The following is a 25,772-nucleotide window of genomic DNA, read 5'->3' on the forward strand; positions in this document are numbered from 1 at the left end:
CACCTCTGAGCCGCTCAAAAACCTGATGTGACTGAGTTGAATCCTCATGCACCTGGGTGTGGGGAGGACAGATATCATCCCCAGCAAAGCATGGACATGAGGGCTTTGTCCATCAAACGAGAACCCAGGGCGCACTTCTTTTGACCTCACTCATCTCTCCAGTGCCAAAACCTCTAGGTCCTGAGAGGCTGCCGGGGCCCCCTGGGCTCGGATGGCACCCTCTCACTGTCTGGAGCAGTTTCAAGGGTCAATTCAGACCACAAAGTGTCTCCACCCTGTGGGTACAGAGAAAGGCCAAGACAAGGCCTCTCATGGCTGCACACGTGTTTTGTATGTTGCTGAGGAAGAACCCAGCAGGCACTGGGCCTGACAGGAACCAGGTCCACACTTGACTGTCTCTTCCAAGGCACAGAGATGCATTTGTTGGGTGGTCTCACACTGCTCTGACTGGTTGAATGCAGGGAGAGTAGATGAATTCACCAAAAGGCCACCCAGCGCTGGAGCCTAGTGTCCCTTCCAAATGAGTGGCTGCTCCCACCGTTGGCCATACTCCCTGTGGGGTGGCAGAGACCCTAAATTTCAGGAGAATGAGCCAGGGAGGGGCTGTATTTCCAAGGCTGCCGGCTCAGAGGTTCCCCCCACCCCAGGCCTCCTGCATGCCTACTCTGGCCCATCTGGTGAGTGCCCAGCAGGTTTGTTCACAAAACTTTCCCCGGCCCCACCAGCCTCCCTTGAATAACTGAATTTCCTTCACACCCTGAGCAGACAGACCTCCTCATTCACAGCCCTCCGCATTTCCTGTCGCTAACCTAGTCAAAGGAAAACTTCAAATTTACTGTTATTGTTTACCAACCCAACTGCCAACTCACCCCAAGGCTCAGAGACAGGCCCTCAGTATGAGGGCAGGAGCACAGACCCAGCCTAGACCGCTGGCCCCATTCCACACCTGGGGCTCCCTGCGCCCTCTGGGCAGGGCAGCCCACCTGAGGGTGGGACTCTAATAGTGATCAAGGCCACCTGACACCTTACAAAGAATTTAAATCCCCTCCTTGAATTCTTCACAAGGTATAAGAATGTCGCCCCCATTTCATAGAAAAGGAAACTGGACTTGGAGAAGAATCCAGTCTGTCTCTGCCCTTCCCCCACCCTTCCTCATCAAGAGGACTTTAGGGTGTTTCTTCAAGGAGCTCTAAACTTGGAAGCAGATCCAAGTCAGATTCACCTCTGCTTAATGGGGAGGTCTTGAGAAAGCCGCCATCTTCTCTGAGGCTGTCTCCTCCCAGGTCGGCTGGAAGCACCCATGAGAGTCCTTAAGCTCTCTTTACATTTCACACCACTTAAGGGTGTTCAAGAATCATATCCTGTAGCCCCTGCACCCACACAAGTCAGCATCTGTCTTTAGGCTCAAAAGTTCCGTGGTCAATCCATCTGGGAGGTGAGCAGCAGGAGGTTAAGTTCCCCTCGAGACAGGGAGGGTATCACTGTGCAAGGTCAGGGCATGGGGAGGGGGAAGGCATGGTAAGACCCCATTCACCCAGATGGGCCCCTCTTGGTCCTTCACCCCAGCCATCTTCCCTGAATGCCAACTCCAGGCCCATGCTCACTGGCTACAACAGTGTCTTGAGCTGGGCTCACTCAGAGGAGGAAACAAAACATGGCATCAGTGTAGGGGGCAAGAGGGTGAGAAGGCTGTAAGACAGGCCTCTGCAGCAGAGCAGTGGTCCTTGCATACCCACATCCCAACCTCTGGACCTGTGAACATGCTACCTCACATAGCAAAAGGGAGTCTGCCGATGAGATCAAGGTTAAGACCCTCCTGGATTAGCTGGGTAGGCCCAACCTACGCACATGAGTCCTTGGGAGTGGAGACTCTTTCCTGGTTAGGCCAGAGAGGTGGTAACAGAAGGGGCAGAGAGATGTGCTGTTGCTGGCTCTGAGGAGGGAGGAAGAGGGCCATCAGACAAGGAATGAGGAAGCCTCTGGAAGCTGGGAAAGGAACAGACTCTCCTGGAGCCTGCAGGACGAATGCAGCTCTGCTGGGACCTTGATTTTAGCCCCATTAGACCCTGTCGGATCTCTGGCCTACAGAGCTGTCGGATACTAAATTTGTTCTGTTTTGCCCTAGCTGGATAGCTCAGATGGTAGGAGCATCGTCCTGAAGCATAGAGGTTGCCGGTTCGATCCCTGGTCAGGGCACATACAGGAACAAGTCAGTGTTCCTCCTCTCTCTCTCACTAAAATCAATCAATAAATTTTTTTTAATTGTGCTGTTTTAAGTCATGAACTTTATTATGACAGCAATAGAAAACTAGCACAGCCTCCCCAGAGAGCAAAGTGCTGACAACCCCTTTGTCCCCTTTCACCAAGCCCCTTCCTACCACCTGAGTCCCTCTCCGCCAGGTTCTTAGCACTGCTGACACCTTCATAAGCTCAGACAACGTAACGGTTTCTCTAAGGCAAAACCTTATACTGGTTCATTTTAGCAGTGGTTTCTAGAGTGAGGAGTAGGTTTCGAGATAGGACTCAACCACAGCTATCCTTTCAGGAGTTATGCAGGGACCACGCTGCCGGTACCCACGAGCCTCAATGGAGGGGGGCGTGACCCGGCCGATGACTGAGGGCGTAACGAGGCCTCGCCTCCAGGCAGGAGACACGGTCTGAGGACGGAGGTTCCTCAGGCTTTAAGACCCCGAGTTGTAATCCAAACCAGTTAGCTGTGTATGTGTGACCTCCAGCACATTCCGCTAACCAGGCTGCCTCACCTTTCTCCACGGACGGCTCTGAGGATCACGGGAGAAGATGTCAGCTTATCTAGGGTGCAGTTTTACTGTCTGAATGGAGGGCAAGGAGTGGGGCCAGAAGACCAATTTCTACCATTGGCCCTACCACAAACCAAGTCATCGTGTGATCTCAAACATCCCACTCTGGGCCTCAGTCTTTTTATCTGTGAATTGAAGAATGGGTCACATGAACACTGAGGCCTCTTCTAGCTCTGATGTATTTTTGGTTTCTGCCTGACCCCAACTGCCCCCTCCTGGAATGTTCAGAAACTACACCAACCGCTCCCCTGGTTTCTTCCCCAGGATTTGAACCAAATCACCACCACCCAGTTCTCCCTAGACCTGCACACCAGGTGCCCAGCCAGGCTGAGGGTGCCAGTCTCTGGCTGTGGCTAAACAGGTGAAATAATCATATGCCAAGAAGCAACCTGGCTCCTGATTCAATATTTGGCAAAAGCATGGGTTCCTCAGCCCTCGCTGACACCTCCTCCGCCCTGCTGCAAAGGAGAGCTGCATTAGTGTCCCGACACCAGACACACCTGGCCGGGCCCTCAGCAGGGCAGGCGCTGCCTGCTGCTGGCCCAGGAGGCCCTTTTCTCCTCTTGTCCCCTATTCCTTCCTGCCAGTGCCCTCCCCTCTCCTCCTGTCCCCTCCCCCTCTCTCCCCTCCAAGCACACCCAGCCTCTGCCCTCCTGACACACAGAACCACACTCCACATCTGGGAAGGGGAGAGGCGAGAGAGGAGGACTGAGCCCCATGAAAGAAGAGAAAGAAATCCTTTCAACTATTAAATCTGTTTAGTAAAGACAATTTCGCTCATACAAAACAAGTTTACAACAATCTGAGTGCTAGACACACCGTTGGACAGGGGAGGCGCTGCAGGCACTCCAAGCCCTTCCCCCACAATAGAGGAGACCCTGGGTGCCCCCCAACCACCCTGTCCTGAGGGAGATGAAAACTGAAGTATTCCTGCCACCCCGACCCACCCACCCCTGCCCCAAAGGGACTGTGGCACCGAGGACCTCTCCCCATGCGGCTCCTCAGTAATACTGGGGGAGGGCCTTCCCCACCCACCCCTAACCGGTCTGGACACATGAAGCCAAGTTGTTTGGGTGGGAGTGACGTGGCTAATGGGGGAGGGGCAGTCGGGACATCTTTGGTGTGAAGACCCCCCACCTACCCACTACGCCACACAACGGCAACGTGTGGGAGGACCACAAAAGTGGTGCTGCCTTTGCCCTGTACAGGGGAACTGGCCAACGCCCCGGGGCCCAAGGCAAAAGGCAGCTTGTGTCACTTATAAACTGCCCAGGCTCACCCACGTGAGCTGAGAGGCCTGCTGAGAAATGCCTAAAAATGTAAGAAAAATGAACAAGAATGGATTAATGGCAGGAAGGGAAGCAGAGGTTCCTCCCTGGATCAGCACCTCTGAGGACCAGGACCAGCACTAGATGGGAGCAATGGTCCTAGGGTGGACGGTCCAGTCTTCCTGATTTCATGCCAGTGCCTAAGATGCTCCTGTCCACCTCGGGGAACCAGCTAGCAGAGACAGGCCCAGGAGGGACCGGCTCAGAGGCGGGCCCAACAAAGGCAGGGCGGGCCTAAGGAGGGAGGAGGCTCTTGAGTGACAGCAGGGCCTTCCCTATGCAGCCCAGCCTCCCGCGGCCCACAAATGCACAGTCCCAGGCACACATGCACAGGCACACACACGATCACACTCACTCTTATCCGTCTGGCACACTGGTGATGTCTGAGGGATCCAGCAGAAGAGGTGGGTAGCATCCTGGCCAAAGCCCTCCATGGCCTGAGCCCTGAACGCAGCAGCCAGTGGGAGCTCAGGCTGTAGTGGGGAAATGGGGAGGGAGCATGGGGCGACACAGGGACACTCCCCATACCAGTTTCCACAAATACCCTTTAACAAGAGGAAGAGGCTAGGGGGAAAGAGGAGGGGGGGAAGAACAATAAAAGAAGTTTCATAAAAATTCTAAGTCAAATTACTGATAAAACTGCAAAATGAGCACAGGTTCAAGAGCATCTTGCTCCCTTCTCTGCATGCCCTTAGACCTCCCAGCTCTCCCTCTCTGGGGTGGCCAGAACCAAAGGCAGAATTCAGCCCCTCACAAGGCTCCAGGCTCTGTGCAGCCGAGGACGAGGGGAGGCAGCAGTGGACAGTTCTGTCTCTTCATTTAAAAAATATATTCAGGTTGAGAGTTATTGCTTGACCCCCACTGGAGAAGGGCCAAGCGGCTCAGTGGGCGAGGGTCGCAGCCTCCAGAGCCCGAGCTTTCTTCCGCCTCTTCAGAAGCAGAGGGTTGGAGGCGTCTTCAATCTTTTTTATCTTGATCTGCTCGTAGTCGACACGCATTGTGGCCAAGGCACTGGTCATCTCCTCCTGGGGAAGGGGAGGCGACAGGCATAAGTAAAGGCAGGATGAGGGCGAGCGAGTAGAGGAGCGGGCTGGTCAGTGCGTCCAGGACCGACAGCCGCCTCACCCCTGCACTGGGCCCACTGAGTCGGCCACTGCTGCCGCCGCTCTCCAAAAACCCTCCAATGACCCCGCAGGAAGGCAGGAAGAACACTGGCCGAGGAGTCAGGAGACCTGGGTTCCGGTCTGCCCCAGCCAGTCTTGAGCTACATGACCTTGAACAGGTCATTCCTCTCTCTGGGCCTCAGTTTCCTCATCTGCAAAATCAGAAGATAGTACCAGATGGCCTCTTGGGTCCTTTTAGAGACCCAGGGAATAAGAGCTTGTAGGGAACAGCCAAACCGAGTTTAGACTGGAATAAGAAGTGGGTCAGGCCTGACCTGGCAGTGGCTAGTGGATAGAGCGTCGGACTGAGATGTTGAGGACCCAGGTTTGAGACCCCGAGGTCACCAGCTTGAGCGCGGGCTCAACTGGTTTGAGCAAAGCTCACCAGCTTGGACCCAAGATCCCTGGCTCGAGCAAGGGGTTACTCGGTCTGCTGTAGCCCCACGGTCAAGGCACATATGAGAAAGCAATCAATGAACAACTAAGGTGTTACAATGAAAAACTAATGATTGATGCTTCTCATCTCTCTCCATTCCTGTCTGTCTGTCCCTGTCTATCCCTCTCCCTCTCTCTGACTCTTGCTCTGTCTCTGTAAAAAAAAAAAAAAAAAGAAAAAAGAAAAAGAAAAGAAGCGGCTCAGAGTCCCTGTTCTCATCGTACTGCACATCACCAGGGTGAGAGAATGTAAACCCAAGTCCTCCTGCACGCTCGGTCCCTCTCAGCCAGCGCGTCCTCACCTTGACATCCTCCCACCGCTCCTTGTCCTCCTTCAGGACCCGGCTGGTGTGCAGAGGGGTCTGAGGGACCTTTGTTGATTGCTGGGGGGAGGGGAAGGTACAAGTGAAAGTCTGAGCAGGGCAGAGTCCTGGCTAAGCCCTCGTCCCAAGGGACAGTCCCCAAGGCCCCAAGTCTCTCTCACCATGATCCAGGGGTGGTTCATAAACTCCGTGATGGTCATTCTCTGAGTGGGCTCCGTTTTCAGCAGGTTCCGGATGAGCATCTTCACTGGGGGGTGACGCAGAGGACAAAGACAGCTCAGGAACCACTCTCCCTCTCTTATGCCTTCCCACAGTTTTCAGGGAGGAACCAGGGGTGTCGCATGGGGCAGACTGCTCAAGGATCTGCCCTGAGGGTCACTGCAGGTGTCCCGCCTGATGGACCCTGCACGGCCCCACGCCAGGCCCCCCACACAGTCAGGACATACCCAGCTGGTGTGGGCAGACCCCCAGCTATGCCACCCACATGACACGGATGCCCACACATACGTGTGTGTGCACGCATGCACATGCACACCTGGGCTCCTTACCTTCCTCTGAAACTTCTGACCACTCTGGGTTGGGAAATTCATACTGGCCCATTCGGATGCGACTCTTCATGCCCGGAGAGATGGCAAGGCCATGGTTGGAATAGAAGGGTGGATACCCACACAGCCTGAGCCAAGGGGAAGCAGGAAGAAAGGGACAGAGCTGGCATTATTTAGGGGCCCTGTACCAGGAATAAGGTGAGAAACAGACTTCTTGTAAAGGTCACAGAAACTGGGACACATTGATTCGGGCACAATATCGAAAGTAAGGACAGGGCCCAGGATTCCTACATACCAAGTACCTAAACCACACTGTCCATTAGCTAGTTTGTACCCATCACTTAGCTATCAGAAGCCACTAAGCACTGAGAGAAGGGGACATGTAAGAGATTCCAGGGAAGCCCCCCATCCAGAAGGGAAATGCTAACCTTTGCCCCTTCCTCTTCCCCAGGGAGGTACAGGACTCCTCCCACCTCTGGCCCAGCCCAGCCCAGCCCCTCCCTCCCCAGCCTCTCCGAGGCCCCTCCCTGATACACTCACAGGATGTACATGATGACACCCAAGGACCACATATCACAGGACTTGTCATACTTCTCTGGGCCCAGCACTTCTGGAGCTGCAAACCAAGGTCAGTGTGGGTGGGCCTGGCCCTCAGACACTGTGATCCACCCGAGTCTTTCTGTGGATGACGCTCCCACCCCAGTCCCTCCGCCCAGCATGGTGGGACCACAGCTGGGGCAGGAGGGGAAGAGCCATAACCCAGCCCTGGCGTTGGATGACGGAGCAAAGGCCTTCCTCCGCGTAGAACCTAGGACTAGAATCTTAAAATAAAATAATTCTTGGCAAGTCTTTCAGACTCATGACGTCCATTTAATTTTGACAAGACACGTTTGCGAGCCTGTCCTGTGCCAATCAGCTGGAGCTGTGTGCCAGGTACCACTGGAACCCGACAGAGACAACAACTCCCCTGGGAAAGGGGCACAAAGCCCAGCCCGCCATCTCAGGCCGCTAGTCCCCGATGATGCCTCCATCCCAGCTTAACTCTGACGAGCCCTACTTCAGGTCGGGTCACGCCAGGACCGGCACCAGGAAGGGCCGGGGGACACGACTCTCCTCGCACCTGTGGCTCCAAGATCAGAAGAGGAGGGGCTGAGAAAAGCCCTGGGGAGGGGTGGGCCCCGGGCCTCCGCCGGACTTACCCACATAGTACGGCGTATAACAAGGAGTGGTCAACGAGTTGTGGCTGGTGGTTTCCTTGGCAAAGCCAAAATCAGTGAGTTTCAAAATGGCATTAGGCCTCTTGGAGGTGTATAAGAGATTCTCAGGCTATGGAAAGAGAGACAGAGAAATAGCCCCTGCTGTGAGGGGCTATCAGGAACCCAAGGGTAAAGAGGACTTCCTTCCTTTCTCCATCAAAGGCCGTTTGTCTCGCCCCAGGATCTGCATGCCACCAGCTGTGTACGACCAGCCCCCTGCCTTCCGAGCGAGTGCACAGTGTGCTTGCAGAGAAGAGACTCATGTGGAGAGCCAACGATGTACACCACAAGGCAGAGAAAGCAAAGGTGTGACTGTGCAGTGCTGAGTGGAGGACCACAGGGCTGAGCGTGGCCACAGAGGCTTCCCCACTGGGTTTGAGGGTTTGCCCAGTGAGGGCAGGCCCCACAAAGCACAAAATGGCACCCTGCCCCACTTTGCCCTCAAGAACCAGGCAGCAAGGAGGCAGCATGACTCTGGCCACCTTTCCGAGGGTCACTATGATCCCAGAGCCCTCTGCAGCACCTGAGTTGGGGGGAGCATGGCGTGCATGATGAAGAGCTGGTACCTTGACATCCCGATGAGCAATGTTGATTGAGTGCAAATACTGAATGGCCTCACCAATGCTCTTCATGATTTCTGAAGCTTCTGCAAAGGACAGGGAAAGAAAGTCACAAGCTGTATCAATATATCAGCCCCCACCCCAATGCTGCCTAAAGCTCCCACCCTCCAACACCCACCGCAGAAACCAAGACTCAGAGAGTCACCACGGCTCAGCTGAGGATGACAGTGCTGGCAGCGAGCTGGAGGAGGCAGCCGGCCTCAGCACCTTCCACAGAGGGAGGTGCTGCAGAGGATCCCTTCAGAAATGCCACGTCCCTGCCTGCCCAAGGCCTGTGCCACAACAGACCCTTTCTACCTCTTTCCGTGAACGCTTGGTCTCCTCGGTCCTGGATTCGGCTAAAGAGCTCTCCACCATCCAAACTGAAACAAAGCCACAGTTAGATCTGGGGAACACAACATCCCACCCTCACTCTCCACTACCCCCCCCCCCAAATCAAACATTCACATTTTAAACTTCAGGGCACATCTGGGCCGCCCTCAGGAAAGACATGAGGGGCCTGGGCAGGGAGAGGGAGGTTGGAGCAGGAACAGAACCAGCAAGGTGCTCACCATTCCATGACGATGAGCAGGCACTTCCGGCCCGCATACAGGTTCTCGTAGACGTCCACGATGCGCACGATGTGCGGGCACTGCGAGGCCCGCCAGTGCAGCTCCACCTCGCGCCGGGCCTTGGGGCAGTCCTGCAGCATCTGCACGACAGGCAGGCTCCTGAATGGCTGTGCTGTCTCTGGAGGGGGGCGGCCGGCTGCTGCCCCACAGGGCCTCTTCCAAGGCCCGGCCCACGTGCCTAAGGACACCCTCACCGATGCACCAGACACTCCCCACGACCACTGGCCCTATACCAAGCATTTTCCCTGGCAGCTCCTTCTCCTAAATCCTGACTTGGCATTTTTATACCTCCATTACCTGCTCAAATAAAAACCTCAGTACGACCCCCTGGGCCCTCGACAGTCTAAAGACAAAGTCTATTCTAGAGCTCAAGACAAAGTCTATTCTAGAAGGCAGGCAGCAGCTGAGCAAAGGAAGAGAGGAGTGAAGGAAGCAGGAGGAGAAAGACAGACTGAGGAAAACCAATTCAATAATGGAGAGGTGTCTAAGGAGAGTGGAGATCCAAAACTTTATAAGAAAAGGTGTGCCTAAGAGGACGAACCAACGGACTGAAGAAGGCAAGCAGGAGGTGGCAACTGCCTAGCTCCTTACTGACATCACCACGTGTCCCTCGTGACCTCTTTTTGGTAACAGCCAAAAAGCATTCTGATACATCCCTTTGTAAAAGGGAGGAAAACTGTTACAAGAATTAAATGAAAGAATTTTGCAAAATGCCTAGCAGAGTGTCTGGTGTGTGTTCATTACAGAATGTCTGCTAAGTGCACAGCACAGATGCCAAGTTAATTAAGGAAAGGGCCCTCACAGACTTACCAACTCTGTGGGAAGTCATTACTGGTGCTGTGGAATATATAGCCCAAATGCTTTGGGCATTCAGAGGGCTTAGGTGTGAGGGGTGCAGTAGGGTGAGACGGAAGTGGGCAGGCAGAAGGGAAGGCTGACAGGTGGGGAAACAGCGGACTCGGACTCGGGGCTGACTAAGGGGAGCAGAGCTGGTGTGAGTGGGTGTTTACTAAGAGAACTGCTGGGAAGCGTGTGAAGCTTGGTAAGTAAGATCAGATGGCCAAGATGGCACCAATTACAAAGGGCAATAAAAAGTAAACACAGGAATTCCCAACAATAAAACTAGCACTCATTTATGTTATGGTCTGTGACATGCTCTACCTTTTTAAATTTTACAGCAATCGCTATTTTACAGGATGAGGAAACAGGCTTAGAGAGCTAGTGTGTCCCAGGCCCAGATTCGGGGAAAGGCAGAGTCAGGGTTGGAACCCAGGACTGTTGGACTTTTTCACTACACGCCAGGCAGTTTTTAGAGAAGGGATGAGGCCAAGACTTGTCACTCTCATACCAACTTTACAGAGGCATCCCCCAAACAGTTGCCCAGTTAATTCAGTCTCCTAACAAGCAGGCAAAAGGCAAGGTCTCTGTGGGGTAACACTGCCACCTACTGGCCGAGTGCAGACACTGCACAGGTCCTGGGTCCTGCCACTCTCAACTTCATTCATTTGGATGGACCAGAAAAAACGTTTATTTTCCTTCCCTAAACTCTATGAGAAGTAAGTAGGAGGAGTCATTGGTTGATTTCATACTGTGTAATTTAATTCCACCAGTTTGTATTGAGCTCCTCCTATGGGCCGCGTATTGCGCTGGATATGAAGACCAGATAGAAAAGCCTTGGTCTGAAAGAACTCAGGCTGGGGGTGGAGGGCGCACTAGGAAGGTAGACATAGAACATAACTATAACCCACTAAGATAGTGTGCTGTAAGACTGGTTAAGTTCAAAGAGCATACAAGAAAGACCTCTATCGCCCCCTACAGGCACATAGAAACTGAGGCCCAGAGAATAAGAAACAGTTGTCAAATTTACTCAGCGGCAACATGAGGTCATGGATCAATTTCTGGTTACATGATCTTGATGAGGTTTTCACCTTTCTATGTCTGTTTTGTATCTATACCTTAGGGGGATATTACCTACCTGCAGCAGTGGGATTCAGCCAGTTTGCACCGATTTGGCAGAACCGATACCTAATTTTTTGCTGAGTTCAGCAAACCGATTGTTAAAATGGCACTTGCAATCAGAGCTCTCTCTAAAGTGGGCGCCTCGGCAGCTGCCCAATGTGGAAATCACAAATTTACATTCCTCACTCCTTTTTAACATTCATCTGCATAATAGCGTATTATAAGTGCCCGTAGTAATGTTCATTCCGTCCATAGGTGAAAAAAATTGCAAGTGAGGACACCAATCAAGAAGCAATATGGAAATATCTTAAATCAGTTTTATTGTTTTTGTCAGGTATTACTTAATATTTTTTCATTAATATTTTAAAATTCTTCCTTATAATCTACATTTGTGTACTTCTTTTATTGTTCTTATTTAAGCATTAAGTGCATGAAATAATAAACTACCTTTAGGTATATCATTCTTTTATACTTAAAGCGGACATTAGTGCAGAGAACCGGTTGGTTGTTAACCCTTTGAGTAGTGAGTTTTTTTCATGCTTGCTGACCCCCAGGAGTTTTTTTCCAAAAAATGAAATTAGTTCCAGTTACAATTTTATTAACTTAAAATCATGTTTGTTTGATAACCAATTTAGGAAAACAAGAAGAACATACATTTGCCTTTTTTTAATGTTGCCTTACACATTTTTACAATAAAAATTTTTGTAATCAGGATGGTCAGGAGGCACGAGGACTTACATGAACATTCGTACTACTCAAAGGGTTAATTTATTTGAATCCCACCACTGCCTTCCTGGGCCCTTCCCTCCTAGAGTCACTGTGAGCATCTAATGGAAATAAGACTTCTAAGAGTGCCTTGTTATCAGCCAGGTGCTCTTCACCGAACCAGAAGAACTGCCACAGTACGGGGCCTCTCCATCGTTCTGTGTTGCGGCTGGAGTATGTGATACACCAAGCGCAAGCCAGCATCAGGACTGTAGGCCGGGTTTCTGTCAGTATCCTGGCGACCACTGCCTGCGAACCAGCTCCAAGCTCTAACCCACCAGAGCTGCGCTAAGTGAAGAAGCACCAAGGCCCAAATACAAGTGCACAACTCTTCGCCCCTCCTGAAATCCAAGCACACACTCAAGAGTTCTGTTCTTTCTGCCTTAGACACGTCAGAGTGTGTGGCACCGGGCAAAAGAGAACTGCAGTCAAAGCCTGGGCTCACATTCCACCGCCAGGCTCACAGGGCCCATCACACTGCTAGAGCCAGATGGGCCGAGCATACTGCACCTGGACGTGGGAATCACACAGTCTGCATCCCAGTTCTGTGCTTCCCAGCCTGTCTCAGGGAATCTACATTCCTGAAAAGGGTTTCCTCATCTGTAAAACTGGATTTAATTTAACAAATAAGTCATTTGGAAAGAGTGGTATGTTTCAACTGTAAGAGAAATGTAATAAACATTTCCCAGGAAGACTGGTAATAGACATCCAGGCACATGTTTATCAGAAGTCCCTGAATGGATATAAAAACTGACGCAAGCAATAAAAGCAAGACCTTCAAATCAGTCAGGAGGGCAGGCTGGCTGACGTCATGGGGCAGAGCCAGGAAGAGCCAAAGAGGCTTTGTAGACAGCTGTGGCGTGCAGAGCCCGGAGAGGGGAAATGAAGAATGTGCTAATCTGGAGTACAGGGCTAAGTAAAGAACAGCAGGGGGAGGTGCCTGAGCTCCACGCCAGAGGAGACTAGGAGAGAAAACAGGATTCCCAAGGTGTTGCCGGGGGCAACCAGCATGGTTGTGGTATCAGGGTCAGTCAGAAGCCAAGAGTCACACCTAGGAAGGGTTCCATCTCTCTGGCATGGGCAGGGACAGAAGAGGACAGGAGAGGGCAGAGGAACAAAAAGGCTCAGGACTACAGCTCTGAGGGCTTGAATCTGAAGGAAGGAAGCATCTTCCCACTAAAAAGCAACACCGGCTCTTAGGCAAGGAATGCCTGGAAGGGACTGTAAAATATTTTAAGCCCAAACTAAGCCTGGAACGGATACTGTGACTTCCCTCCTCCCTCCAAGTTTGCATCCGAAATTCTCCTGCACTGTAGCAAAGACGGCTGCTTGTGCTGGCTGTGTTAGACTGCAATGCAACACACAGGCAAGCACACCGACCAGCGTGCCGGCGGCCAGGGACCAGGCCGCAGAGTCCACGGCCTGCGGGGGCCTCTCGGGTGAGGGTGGCTATAATGGAGATGTGGGAGCTCTTGCAAAATACTGCTCCGTGCCCCTCCATCTCTGTTGGAATCTGGAGGCAGGGGGCATGGTCCCATTCATCTCCCCCACCAATCTTCCATCATGGGCTCACATGGAAAGACTGGAGAGTAGTCAGCATCCCAAGCCTAGCCCAGCCAGACAAAAGGGTAGAACCATAGCCTAGCAAAGTAGATAGGAAGACAGGAAGGAGCAAGCCAGGCCCCCAGGGAGATCCCCTTCACAAGCTCCACCACCACATGCCAGGAAGTTTTTAATCCCTTTCTGCCTCAGTTCTCTATGTGTTAAATAGGATAATAATAGTACCTATCTATATTAAATAAACACGTGCACATTATGTAAATTGCTAAGAGTGGTACTTGGCACATAGTAAGTGCAGCATTAGTGTTTGCTAGGATTGTTCTGCCTCCCAACCACCCCCCATTCAGTGTTAAGAGTCTCATTGGGGGGAAGTTGGACCCCCACTCCTGCCCATCTCATTTAAGGTGTTGGCACTGGGCGCAGGGAGGACCCAGAACACTGGGATGGAGGCAGGCTTTGGCATCCCCGCCCTGATTTCTCTCTTCAGCTCCCTCCCTACACCACCTAACCTAGACAGCTGGAGGCGGGCTGCAAAGTATGAGAGAGGAAGTCATCCCTTCTCAAGACTGACCTAGTGCCAAGAGTGATGCAAGTCTGAATCAGGCGCTGTGTTGTCTGGTGTGCAGTGCTCCTTGTTAAACAAGACAGGCTCCGCCCTTTCCGCAGAAGGTTACCTCCGCACCCCAACCTGCACCACACCCAGGGCTGGGGCTGCCCTGGGCGCTAAGTAGTTGGAATGCGGGACCCTCATACCCATCCTCACACTCACACCAGGAAGAAGCATCCTACTTTATAAATAACAAAACTCAGGCTCAGAGAAATCACACAATTAGTTCAAGGCCTTTCAACCAGTTGTCCGAGACAGGGCTGGAATATCAGCCCATTCTCACTGCTCCCAAAGCCTCCTCTCCACCACCCACAGCAAGGCAAAGGGCACAAAATCAGCCCAGGATGGTGGTACCAACAGCCACAGTGGGGGCTGATAATGTACATATATATGCCTTAAAGTGCAAACCCTCTGGAATTCCTTTAGAATTTTACCCTAAGGTACTACTAATCATAGATGGAGCCAACAGTTGATTACCTTAACCAGAAATGGCTAACAAGTTGAGTGCCCAGCAACAGCAAAAGATTCGTCTAAACCAGTGGTAGTCCCTACCGCCCACTAGTGGGTGTTCCAGCTTTCATGGTGGGCGGTAGCGGAGCAACCAAAGTATAAATAAAAATATTTAACTATAGTAAGTTGTTTTATAAAGATTTATTCTGACAAACTTAGCAAAAATCCGACATAAAGTACTTGGTAAGTAATTATTATTACATGCTTTAACTTGCTGTAACTCTGCTTTATAAATTTCATAAAGTAAAGTTACTTCCCTACTTTATAAATCACCATGACTGTGGAATCGGTGGGCGGTTAGAAAATTTTACTACTAACAGAGATACAAAAGTGGGCGGTAGGTATAAAAAAGTTGACTATTCCTTATCTAAACAATTTACTGTCTTTAAAATGATGTTTCAGTAAAATATTAATTGGAAATGGATCAGTCACCATCATGTCACTGTCTATTCTTTCTTTTGCAACACAAATCCCAATATGTAGTTTCCTTAAATTCATTTGTCAGAAAGTATCTAATAGTGAGTGGAATAGCAAGTTACAGAGTCTTATATACTGTACAGTTCTACATGTATATTTATTTATATCTGTGTATATAGCTATACACACAGATATATACACACATAATGTATATATCTGTAACAGGGAGGGCATTCAGACTCAGTAAAATGTTAATAGTAATGATATCTATTATTCTATTATATCTATATTCTATTATTCTATCTTTATTTTCTAGGTGATTTATAATTAGCATATGTACTTTTTAAAAAGTCAAAGAAGCTTAGCTCTTCAAATTTTAACCGGAGGCTGCCATCCATACCCCAGTATGGCCAGGGAGCAGCAGCTCGGGACTCCAGGCAGCTCTGCCAGGCGACTCAGCCACCCCATGGACCTAGAGTCTTAGAGTCTCAAGCAAGAAAGCAGGTCATGCCTGGGGGGAAGATAAGGAGAGCCATAGTGCAGCTGTTCAATCGTTCTCGGCCTGAGATCCCCAGCTAGGACTGAGGCATCCATGTCTGACCTTTGACCCTCACCTTTCAGGCTGAAACGTGGAGAACTGGGCCCTCCCACAGCCCTGTACTAGTGAAAAGGGGAGGTGTGAGGAGGTCATGAGGCTGCAGGACCAGACAGAACATCCTTACATCACTGATTATCTCTGCAGGGCTCATCCAAGCCTCCATCCCTGAGTCTGGAGCCAGGGAGGGCCGCGGGGAGAAGATGCACAGCAAGGGCAGAACTTCATCTCACGTCCCCAGAATGACATCACTCAGCAAAAACCTGGAGCATCCAGCACGTGCCACATGCCGATTTGGAAGGTGCTGGGTTATATACCAGAGAACGTGACAAGTAAGGCCTGCACACGCATGGGACTTACATTCTAATGCACGAGGTACACAATAAACAGGTTTTCTTCTTCAGTGTTAACTGCGTTGTGATTTGTGCTGCAAAAGAAGTAACTAGGAAGCCGCCACACAATCAGCACTGGTGGTGAGGGACTCTCCTCCCCAGACACAGAGAGCTGCCTGCTGAGAGATGGGGAGACATGTCACATGTCTCTCTTCATTTAGCCCACCTCAGGAACATAGAGATGACAGATCAGCCTTGGTTGAAATGATGACTTTCTTCCACATCTATGGTGGGGGGAGTATACCCCCACTCCAGAAGCTCCACAAAGCTCAGTGAGGAGCAACAGATGGTCCTCCCCTATAAACTGACCTAAACAGAAATCTCACATGCAGATTTTTTTACTCTTAGAAGGTCACTGTAATGAATACACAGAAGCTCATCATCAGGGTCCCTCGTGTTGGTGCACACGTCCCCAACATTGTGTTGGGAGGTAAGAGCCTCTACTTGTTACCGACTTCCATTCACGCAATGGGGAAAGAATCCCCAGCCAAAACGAAGCTAAAGCTTACAAGAAGTCCAGTTCCAAAGCCATACAACAACCATGCCACATAGCCCAGAAGGTGAGAACAACCTTTCCTGTGGTCCCCACCCTTCATCTTCAGGACCTGCAGGGGATAGTCACAGAGGACCAAGGCCCAACGGAAAGTAAGGGCCTTAAAAGTTACACTGTAAAATGACAGTATTTTTTAAATATTTGCAACACATGATGGATGAAAGACTAACTTAACTCTGGCAAATCAACTGCAAAATATTAACAATACAATATAAAAATGAGCGAAGAATAAGAACAAGCAGTTCACAGATGAAGACAAACAAATAGCCAAATGGTAGATATTTGATGCAACTCATTAAGAGAAATGTTTATAAAAACAATGATGACAACTTTATCAGAATGGCAAAATTTTTTCAATGTTTGACCAAAAACATAACAAAATAAAATTCTTGGATTTATGCAAAGAATTGAAGAGGAAGAAGCACTCTCTCACATAATCAGCAGGGATATAAACTGGTATATTTTTTAGAGGAATTTGGTCATATCTATCAAAATTATAAATGTGCAAACTTGGACCCAGCAACTACCCAACTAGAAAATCACCTTTCAAGTGCATTCCTAAATCACTGTAATGGCAAAAACAAACAAACAAGAACCTGGTAACAACCTAAACACCTGCCCCCGAGGAGCAGGTGGACAAATGGCAGCAAGGGCGCACACCAGACACTGCAGAGCCTCCTAAGAGCGAGGCGGCCACACCCCCGCCGTGGGGAGAGCGGGGTGGCAGTACCAGGACAGGCAAAGAGCAGGATGACACTTCAGCTTCACACTAACGTTCTGATCGTTTTAGATGGAACTGCATTCACATTACATACTTTTAAAAGTACAGTCAGAAAAACAAGCAAACACACCAAAAGGTTAACTAGTGATTAATTATAAATGGTGCTAAGATAGCTGACAATTTCCTTTTTGGTGTTTTAAATTTCCAAAAATTAAATACCAAACAATGTAAAACGTAACCCCATTTGGGTGCTTTTGCTGTCGTTGTTTTGTTCGTATTTTTAGGGCATAGGGGAGAAGCTATAATGGACTTGTGGATACTTAAAAGTTTTCTAGAGGAATTGCCCCCAAAAATGTTAACAAGTGTTAACCAGTAGGGTACTGTAGGTACCAGAGAGAAGACTGTATTTTTTTTCCCTTTTCCCTTTTATTTTACATCTTTCTATTGTTTAAATTATTTCCCATCTACATATATTTCTTTGTAATTAAGTCAAGGAGTTTACATTCTACAGTGCAGTTTGCCTCGGGTCTTGATTGGGCCCCTGGTGGACAGTGACAGGTGTGCCCCAAAGCAAGCCAACCTTCCTGCAAGAGAAGGCGACGAGCTGACGGGAAATCCCGCACTGCAGGAAGAAGGGCCTGGTGCACATCGCAGCATGAGGGCAACTCAGCGGATGCGAAGGCCTGCCATCTTCCTGGACAGTGTGACCAAATATGAGAAAAAGCAGGCCGAGGCCCGAAAGCACCACTGCTGGCCGTTTCTGACTTCTATGGCCGTGACCACCGCACACAGTAGGGCGCCAGGCACTCCAGAGCCTGGGAGAGGAAACCGAAAGACTGCGGACACAGCTATTTCTGTTCTAGCAACTGATCACGACTTCGAAAGAGAAAGAGGAATCTTCACGTATACTGCACCAACATGTGTCAGGTGCACTTTATATATAGACACGAGCTGCATGTAAGCCTCTCAGAGCTCTCTGAAATAGCGTCAACCGCTGACACCATTCACAGGTGTGACCACCAAGGCCCAGGGAAATAACCTGCCCAAGGCCACATGCTGGAAAGCAATAGCACCAAGACTCAGACCCAATTCAGACTCCAAACTGCAAGTTCATTTTTTGTTTGTTTGTTTTCCACTACAAAGGAGGCTTTGCAAAAGCCTGAGCTGCTAACATTGGTTTGCATCGCCCTGTCTTGTTGCTCCTAAGTATCTCCCCTCCCCGCTCTGTTCACAGGCCTCTACCCCAGTTATCTCTGCATCCGTCAGCCCAACACAGAGCTCAGCGCAGAAGATAAAAAGGACAGACTGTGGAACAAACAACGCTGCAGACCGTGGCTACAACAGGATACAAGGCATCTTCCCCTAGGACACGAGGTAGATGGGTTAGGCAGGAAACATATAGACTCTCCAAGCTGCCTTTAAGCTAAAATCTGAGTGGTAGGAAGAAAAACGTCATGTTCTTTGTAGTATCTAGGTATGCCTTTTGAAAATCCACAGAGATGGAGAAATTACCAAGAGAAAAGAAGACAGAGGGGGTCAGGAACACTGCTTCCGGCCTAGACACCCTCCATCAATTTGACCCCGTACAACCGACAAAGCAAATTTAATTTTTTAATTGGAAATGACAAATGCTATCTCATTTACACCACCCCAATTTAAGGAATAAAATTCTTGGCAAGTATTCCTTCATCAACAGATCTAGTAGGAGGTGAGAGAGAAAGCATAAGAAGGGTTGTATAAGTCAAGTGTATACACACGAACACCTCATATACACACCGCCCCGACAACAACTGCACTCGCCTGAGAGTGGAGGGCAGCCGAGTGAGGAAAGAAGGATAAAGAACCATATGCAGTAACATGTGGGAGAATACTTGGTTAGACAGAAGATATAAACCACTCTTCCCTACAGTGAGCAAAAATGGCCCTAACACGAGACAGCTCAAGTCACCCCACGTGAACATGAGGACATCTGAGGGACCAGATGTCAGGCTTTTGCTTAGAGCAGGGCACCTGATAAATTCTTGTCTTGCTTTACTGAAGAGTTTACCTTGCACACAGCCGAAGATGCAAGGGGAACTACAACCCAAAACACAATTCCAACCAGGGAGCAAAGTCTAGTAAATTATGTTTCAAACACACACACAAAACATTGGTTAGCAAAATCAATAACAAGAATAACACACGAGAAAATAACCTTGTCATTTGAGAGTTCAAAGAAGGAAAGAAAAACACCAGGGAACATAAACAATTATTCAGCCTAGACTTCCAGAAAACCAATATTTAGATGTTGATCCAAAGGATGAGTATGAGCAGAGATCTCAAAAGGGAATGCATTTTTAAAAAATATGCCTAAATCTTTAACAAGTGGATTGCGATCATCTTAAAACACAATAACCCCAAAAAAGAAACCAGAAGCAGACAGTCACAAATGGTAAGGCCACAGTACACACAGCTCTGATGAGCTCAGATATTAAAGGATGTGTCCAAAGACACAAGCAACTGCCCATAACCAGGACAGAGCCAGAGACAGTGGCTCATGAAACAGAATGAGCAGAGCTTGTAAAAATGCAAGAACTACCAGAAGCGGGTCTTAGACCTACATGCAAAGCTGTAAGAAGAACCAGGGAGGAAGTGGGCTCCTCATGGCGACAGAGGCTGTGATCTACAAAACTAACAGACGTGGGGGAATGCTCATTGCCAATATGTTCCATCGTAACTATGAAGGAGAATGCTCTTCAGACTGGAACAAGCTTCCACGTACATGTACACTCAAGGGAAACCTGAAGTCCAAGTGAGACCAAGAGCCAGTGTATAATCACCCGAGGATGACTGAGTTAAAAGAGGTGAATCTTAGAAGAATCAAAGGCAATTCCAGAACCACCGTTGGTTCTGAGATGGGCAACGCCTTGCTTTTTGGCAGTACACATTCTGTCAGCACCCACTGTGCTCCGGGCACCAGACTAAACACTTGGGCATTCTAGGACATCACAGTTTAGTCAACGAAAGAGAAACAATATGTAAACAGAATTGTTAATAAGGACAGCTCAACTTCATATCTGTCGTCTCTGGCAAAGGTCTAGGACAGATCACAAATTGGACCATCACATCCCAGCCTACATTCCCTGAGAAGCCCCGAAACTTGTCTGATTACCATTTTTGTAGCAAGGTTACTAAATTATAAACACTCAGATACATGGGGCTTTGACTTCTATAAAAAGTATACAAAATCTCCTGCTAGACCTTTGGGATGACAAAGAAAGAGGGGGTACAATGACGAAGCATTTCGATAATACCTGCAATTGCTATAAATGACCTATAATAAAGTGTTATTTAACAGATCTAGGACAGGCTGAACAGGCACCAAACTGCACTCACTGCTCCCTCTCACTTGCTCCCCAGTCTCAGTTAATGACAATGACATCACCATCCAGCCAGGCTTCTCATATAAATCTTGATTACTCATCCTCAGCCTCTCTTCCTCCCTCAGCCACCGAGGCAATCTGATTTTGTCTTGGACAGGTCTCACAGATCCACCTTCCTTTTCCCAGACTGAGCCACTTGCTTGGTTCCCTTTGCTCTGTGTGCTTTCTAACTGGTTCCTAGACGATACTCAATCTCTTCCAATATATCCTGAGCCAACCACCAAAAGGCAAACCTGAGCAGGACATTTTCTTTCTAAAACATGTCTAGTGTCTGATCCAAATGCCTTACCTTGGTCTTTCTTAGCGCCTACCCATAAAATCTCTACCCTCACCTTTCAATACATCTGCTCTACTTAAGGCACACTGAATTTCAGTGTCTTCAAATGAGCAATGTCTCTGCATCCCTCAAGAACCAGTACAATGACACCTCCTCTGTGAAGCCTCCCTGATGACTTCCAGACAGAATCAGCCTATCTGTCCTCTCTATTCCCTCAAGAGTCTGTTGAACTCTTACTTCAGCACTCACTAGTTTATTTATAAAATGGTTCCTCCCCATACTGTATAGACTGTGCCTCTTGGAGGCAGGACCATGTCTTGTTCACCATTTGATTTTAAATCCTAAACCCAATCCATGCCATTATGGATGTACTCAATATTTGTTTGTTGGGCAAACCCAGAGAACATCTCCAGTGACAATGCCATCTTTGGCTTTGCCTAGTATCTTACCAAAAAGTTGGCTGAAGACAGAGTGGACAGCAAGCTAATCAACTTTTCAAGTGACTAAAACACTGGAAGTGTGCTAAGATTTTTTTAAAAGACTACATTAAGTGAAATCATGGGCTAAAACTAGCTCAAAACAAAGTCATGTGTTAGGGTTCAAAAAGATCATCCACAATAGCTGGTGATGAAAGAGACCTTTCTCCAGTCAGACCCATATCACACGATGAGTGGGAACAAAGGTTCTGAAGCCAGGCTGCCCAGGTGAGTCACAGGCCCTCCTTTAAATCATTGTGGGACCCTCAAGTTTCCTAACCTTCTTAGACCTCCAGTTCCCTTCAGTATAATACAGAGATAACAGTATCTACTCCTAGGGTTATTTTTTAGTTAATATAATAATGATAATATACATATTTGCAAGTAGAATTGTGTCTAGCTCAATAAACTCTACTATTATTTTTAGCTGCTGTTTTGTTGTGAAAAGAAAAGAGAAGCTGTAAAGCATGGTGGTTAAAAGCAAGGGCCTTGGAATTAGACTATCTCAAGTTCAAATGCCAGCTCTAAGCTTAATAACCGCCTGACTTTAGGCAGTAATTTTACTTTCTCATCATTGACTTCATGCATTAAATAGGGCTAATGATAGTACCTGTCAGAGATACTCACTTCCGCATTCTTTCAAATGGGAAATAAAAAGATAAACCAAATGTCCACTACTAGAAAACTGGTCAAATTAATTATGGCACATCCATAATGATACATAAAATAGTAAGTAATCATCAAGAAGAATAAGAAAGCCTGACCAGGCAGTGACACAGCAGACAGAGCATCAGCCTGGGATGCTGAGGACCCAAGTTCGAGACCCCAACCAAGGTCATGAGCTTGAGCACAGGATCGCTGGTTTAAATGCGGGATCATAGACATGACCCCATGGTCGCTGGCTTGAGCCCAAAGGTCAATGGCTTGAAACCCAAGGTCATTGGCTTGAGCCCAAAGACACTGGCTTGAGCAAGGTGTCACTGGTTTGGCTGGAGCCCCCAGTCAAGGCACATGCGAGAAAGCAATCAATGAATAACTAAGGTGCTGCAACTATGGGAGTTGATGCTTCTCATCTCTCTCCCTTCCTGTCTGTCTGTCCTTCTCTCTTGTTCTCTCTCTCTAAAAAAAGAAAAAGAAAAAAAGAATGATATAGATCTAGCTATATACTGAGATGAAAATTTATCCAAAAAAGATATTCTTCCATGAAAAAAGCAAGATGCAGATTGATACATGTAGTCTGATTGCATTTTTGTATGTTTTGAAAAAGCAAAAATGTGTGTGTGTGTGTATTTTTTTTTTTTTTTTTGTATTTTTCTGAAGCTGGAAATGGGGAGGCAGTCAGACAGACTCCCACATGCGCCCGACCGGGATCTACCCTGCACGCCCACCAGGGGGCGATGCTCTGCCCATCCAGGGCATCGCTCTGTCGTGACCAGAGCCACTCTAGTGCCTGAGGCAGAGGCCACAGAGCCATCCTCAGCGCCCAGGCCATCTTTTGCTCCAATGGAGCCTCAGCTGCGGGAGGGGAAGAGAGAGACAGAGAGGAAGGAGAGGGGAGGGGTGGAGAAGCAGATGGGCGCCTCTCCTGTGTGAACTGGCCGGGAATCGAACTCAGGACTTCCACACACCAGGCCGACGCTCTACCACTGAGCCAACCAGCCAGGGCCATGTGTGTCTATTTACCCCAACTTTTGTGAATATAAAAAGTCTTTGCTGGCCTGACTTGTGGCGGCACAGTGGATAAAGCATCGACCTGGAATGCTGAGGTCGCGAGTTCAAAACCCTGGGCTTGCCTGGTCAAGGCACATATGGGAGTTGATGCTTCCTGCTCCTCCCCCCCCTTCTCTCTCTCTCTCTTCTCTAAAAAATGAATAAATAAAAATTTAAAAAAATTTTTAAAGTCTTTGCTTTGCACAGGAACATGGAAACAGAAATGACTATGCAAAGCAATCTTAATCATCAATGACCAAACATAAGATTATTCCATGATCTTGAGAAATTTTTGTCAAAACATAAAAACTCTGTCAGTTGTAAATAGAAATAAAAAAAAATAGTAAAACTAGTATTTACTTGGTACACTGTAATAAAAAAAAAATCAGACACTGAGAATGAGTGCTTTCTTTGTAAAAATGTTATCCAAAGCAGTTTGAACAGGGCCTGCCTTGTCACAGATGAGGTAGATCAAGCATCTTTTCAATGCTTCTAAAAACTGTCAGACTCCTTTCTAAGTTTGAATCAGTTTCCAACATTTCATCCTTTGCACTTTCAATGTTGCAAAACAACCTTCAAAGTGCCCTCAACGTGAAGTTTTCCCCCGTGTCACTTCCTCTGAAAGTACTTCATCATTTTCGTCACAACCACTTGGATGTCAATGAGTTCACCCTCGCTGAGGTCCTCTGGCTGTGTACGTAGTCTTGAATGGCGGCAGTGTCAACATTCCTACAATCAGTTATTTATTCTATCATGCCGTTTGTGCTCAGCTCAGATTTCACTTCCAGTATTACCACTTTTCATTTCTTTGTCCAGAATTTAATCTTTGTTAGCCCATTCCCTCTTTTGATTATCTATTTTTATAAAACGTCACATGAGTTTATCTTTAGGAGACAAGGAGGCAACACCCTTTCCTCTCTATATGTGAACCCAACAACAGGTGGGCAGTGACCCAAAGACAGACTCTGAGAGAAGGAACATGAATGGTCACTGGTCATAATGAGCCTGTGTTATATACATGGTGATTTGTGGACTAAAGAGTTAGTGGAAAAGTTTGTACTCCATGAAATCAATCAGAGTTAATATACCACAGCAACTGGAATTTGAGCCATGATGTTGGGGGCCTGGTGTTATTCAACTAAACCATGGTGAAATTCATGCATATTGGAACCATGAAAAGCAAGGACTGTCTGTACAAAGGACACAATACACAAGTATATATACTAACAAGTAACAGTAGCTAACCTTTGGGAAGAGCTATGTTATTTAAAGTTTCTTCAATGACTAAGTTCTACACCATAGGAATGTTCTCGGCCTGGAATGACTTTTCCCAAAGGGAACACTGGAAAATGTCTGGAGATATTTTTGACTGTCGTAACTTGGGGAGCCCAGAGAGGGTTTAACTAGGATCTGTTGGGTAGGGTGCTGCTAATTCGGAAGAGGTACAAGACAACCCCCCACAGCAAAGAATTATCTTGTCCAAAATATCAATAGTGCTAAAGTTCATAAACTCTGTTTTAAACCAAATAGTTTTTATTAAGTTATTTTAAAGTTTTATTTATTGATTACTTTGAGAGAGAGATGGAGAGAGAGAGAAAGGGGGGTTGGAGTGGGAAGCATCAACTCATAGTAGCTGCTTCTCACATGTGCCTTGGCAGAGCAAGCCCAGGTTTCGAACCGGTGACCTCACCATTCCAGATTGACACTTTATCCACTGTGCCACCACAGGTTGGGCTTATTAAGTTCTTTTTCTTCTTCTCTTCCAAGTAAGAGGAGGCATGTGCCTCAACCAGGATCCACCTGGCAGGATCCTATCTGGGGTCAATGCTCTGCCCACTTGGGGCCATGCTCACAACTTAGCATCCTCAGCAACTGACCCATCCTCAGTGCCTGGCCAATGCATTCAAACCAATTGGGCCATGGCTGCGGGAGGGGAAGAGAGAGAGATAGAGATAGAAGGGGAGGCTGGGGGAGGGGTGGAGAAGCAGATGGAATCAAACCTAGGACATCCACATGCTAGGCCGACACTCTACCACTGAGCCAACTGGCCAGGGCTTATTAACTTATTTTTTAATACTACCTTCCTCATAAGGCAATGGCAAAGATTAAGTGAGAGCATGGCAAGTAGAAATAAATAATATTGCCATTATTTATTAATTAATGCAATAAATGCTATTAATATCAGAGGCTCTAGATAACTTCAAGATGAATGAGTATCCTAATACCAGCTTAGATTTGTGGCATTTTCTTTCTTTCTTTTTTTTACAAACATTAGCTCACTAATGTCATGATGTGGCTGCCAAACATTCATATCACCTTCAGCTCACTGGCAGATCAAGTACCTAGATCAAGACAGGATCCAGACCCAACCACACTCTCCTCTCAGACCACATCTAGAATCCAGTGCTTACTTCTGGGCAACACATTTGAAAAATTCCAAAGGATGATGACCAGGATGTAGAAGGGCTGAGAAACATGTCACAGGAGAAAGGGTTCAATCAACTAAGACAATGAACCCAAAGAAGAAAAACCCTGCAGAAGTAATTCAGGAACAAGATGTAATAACAGTCCTGACATTCTACAGGGGTGTCACGAAGAAGAGAGCTAACTTAGACTTGTCCTATGTGGTTCTCCAAGGTAGAAATTACAAGGAGCTGTCCCACAAGAGTAGGGGCCTGCAAGGTAGCAAGTTCCCTATAACTGGAAAC

At 48.1% G+C, this 25,772-nt stretch overlaps 1 protein-coding gene across 1 annotated transcript in view; it reads right to left on the reverse strand.

The window, feature by feature from the left end:
* Window positions 1-3,555: 3,555 nt before the first annotated feature.
* MAPKAPK2 (MAPK activated protein kinase 2) overlaps window positions 3,556-25,772 on the reverse strand; it is a 47,992-nt gene continuing 25,775 nt past the window's right edge. The window contains exons 2-10 of the mRNA XM_066261507.1: window positions 9,041-9,180; window positions 8,787-8,851; window positions 8,436-8,515; window positions 7,813-7,939; window positions 7,154-7,229; window positions 6,617-6,741; window positions 6,230-6,315; window positions 6,048-6,128; window positions 3,556-5,172 (exon numbers count right to left, since the gene is read on the reverse strand). Coding sequence (XP_066117604.1) covers window positions 5,029-5,172; window positions 6,048-6,128; window positions 6,230-6,315; window positions 6,617-6,741; window positions 7,154-7,229; window positions 7,813-7,939; window positions 8,436-8,515; window positions 8,787-8,851; window positions 9,041-9,180 — 924 coding nt within the window. The 3' untranslated portion in view covers window positions 3,556-5,028. The remainder of the gene's footprint in view (window positions 5,173-6,047; window positions 6,129-6,229; window positions 6,316-6,616; window positions 6,742-7,153; window positions 7,230-7,812; window positions 7,940-8,435; window positions 8,516-8,786; window positions 8,852-9,040; window positions 9,181-25,772) is intronic.

The sequence above is a fragment of the Saccopteryx bilineata genome, chromosome 2 (assembly GCF_036850765.1).
Source record: "Saccopteryx bilineata isolate mSacBil1 chromosome 2, mSacBil1_pri_phased_curated, whole genome shotgun sequence".
Lineage (NCBI taxonomy): Eukaryota > Metazoa > Chordata > Mammalia > Chiroptera > Emballonuridae > Saccopteryx > Saccopteryx bilineata.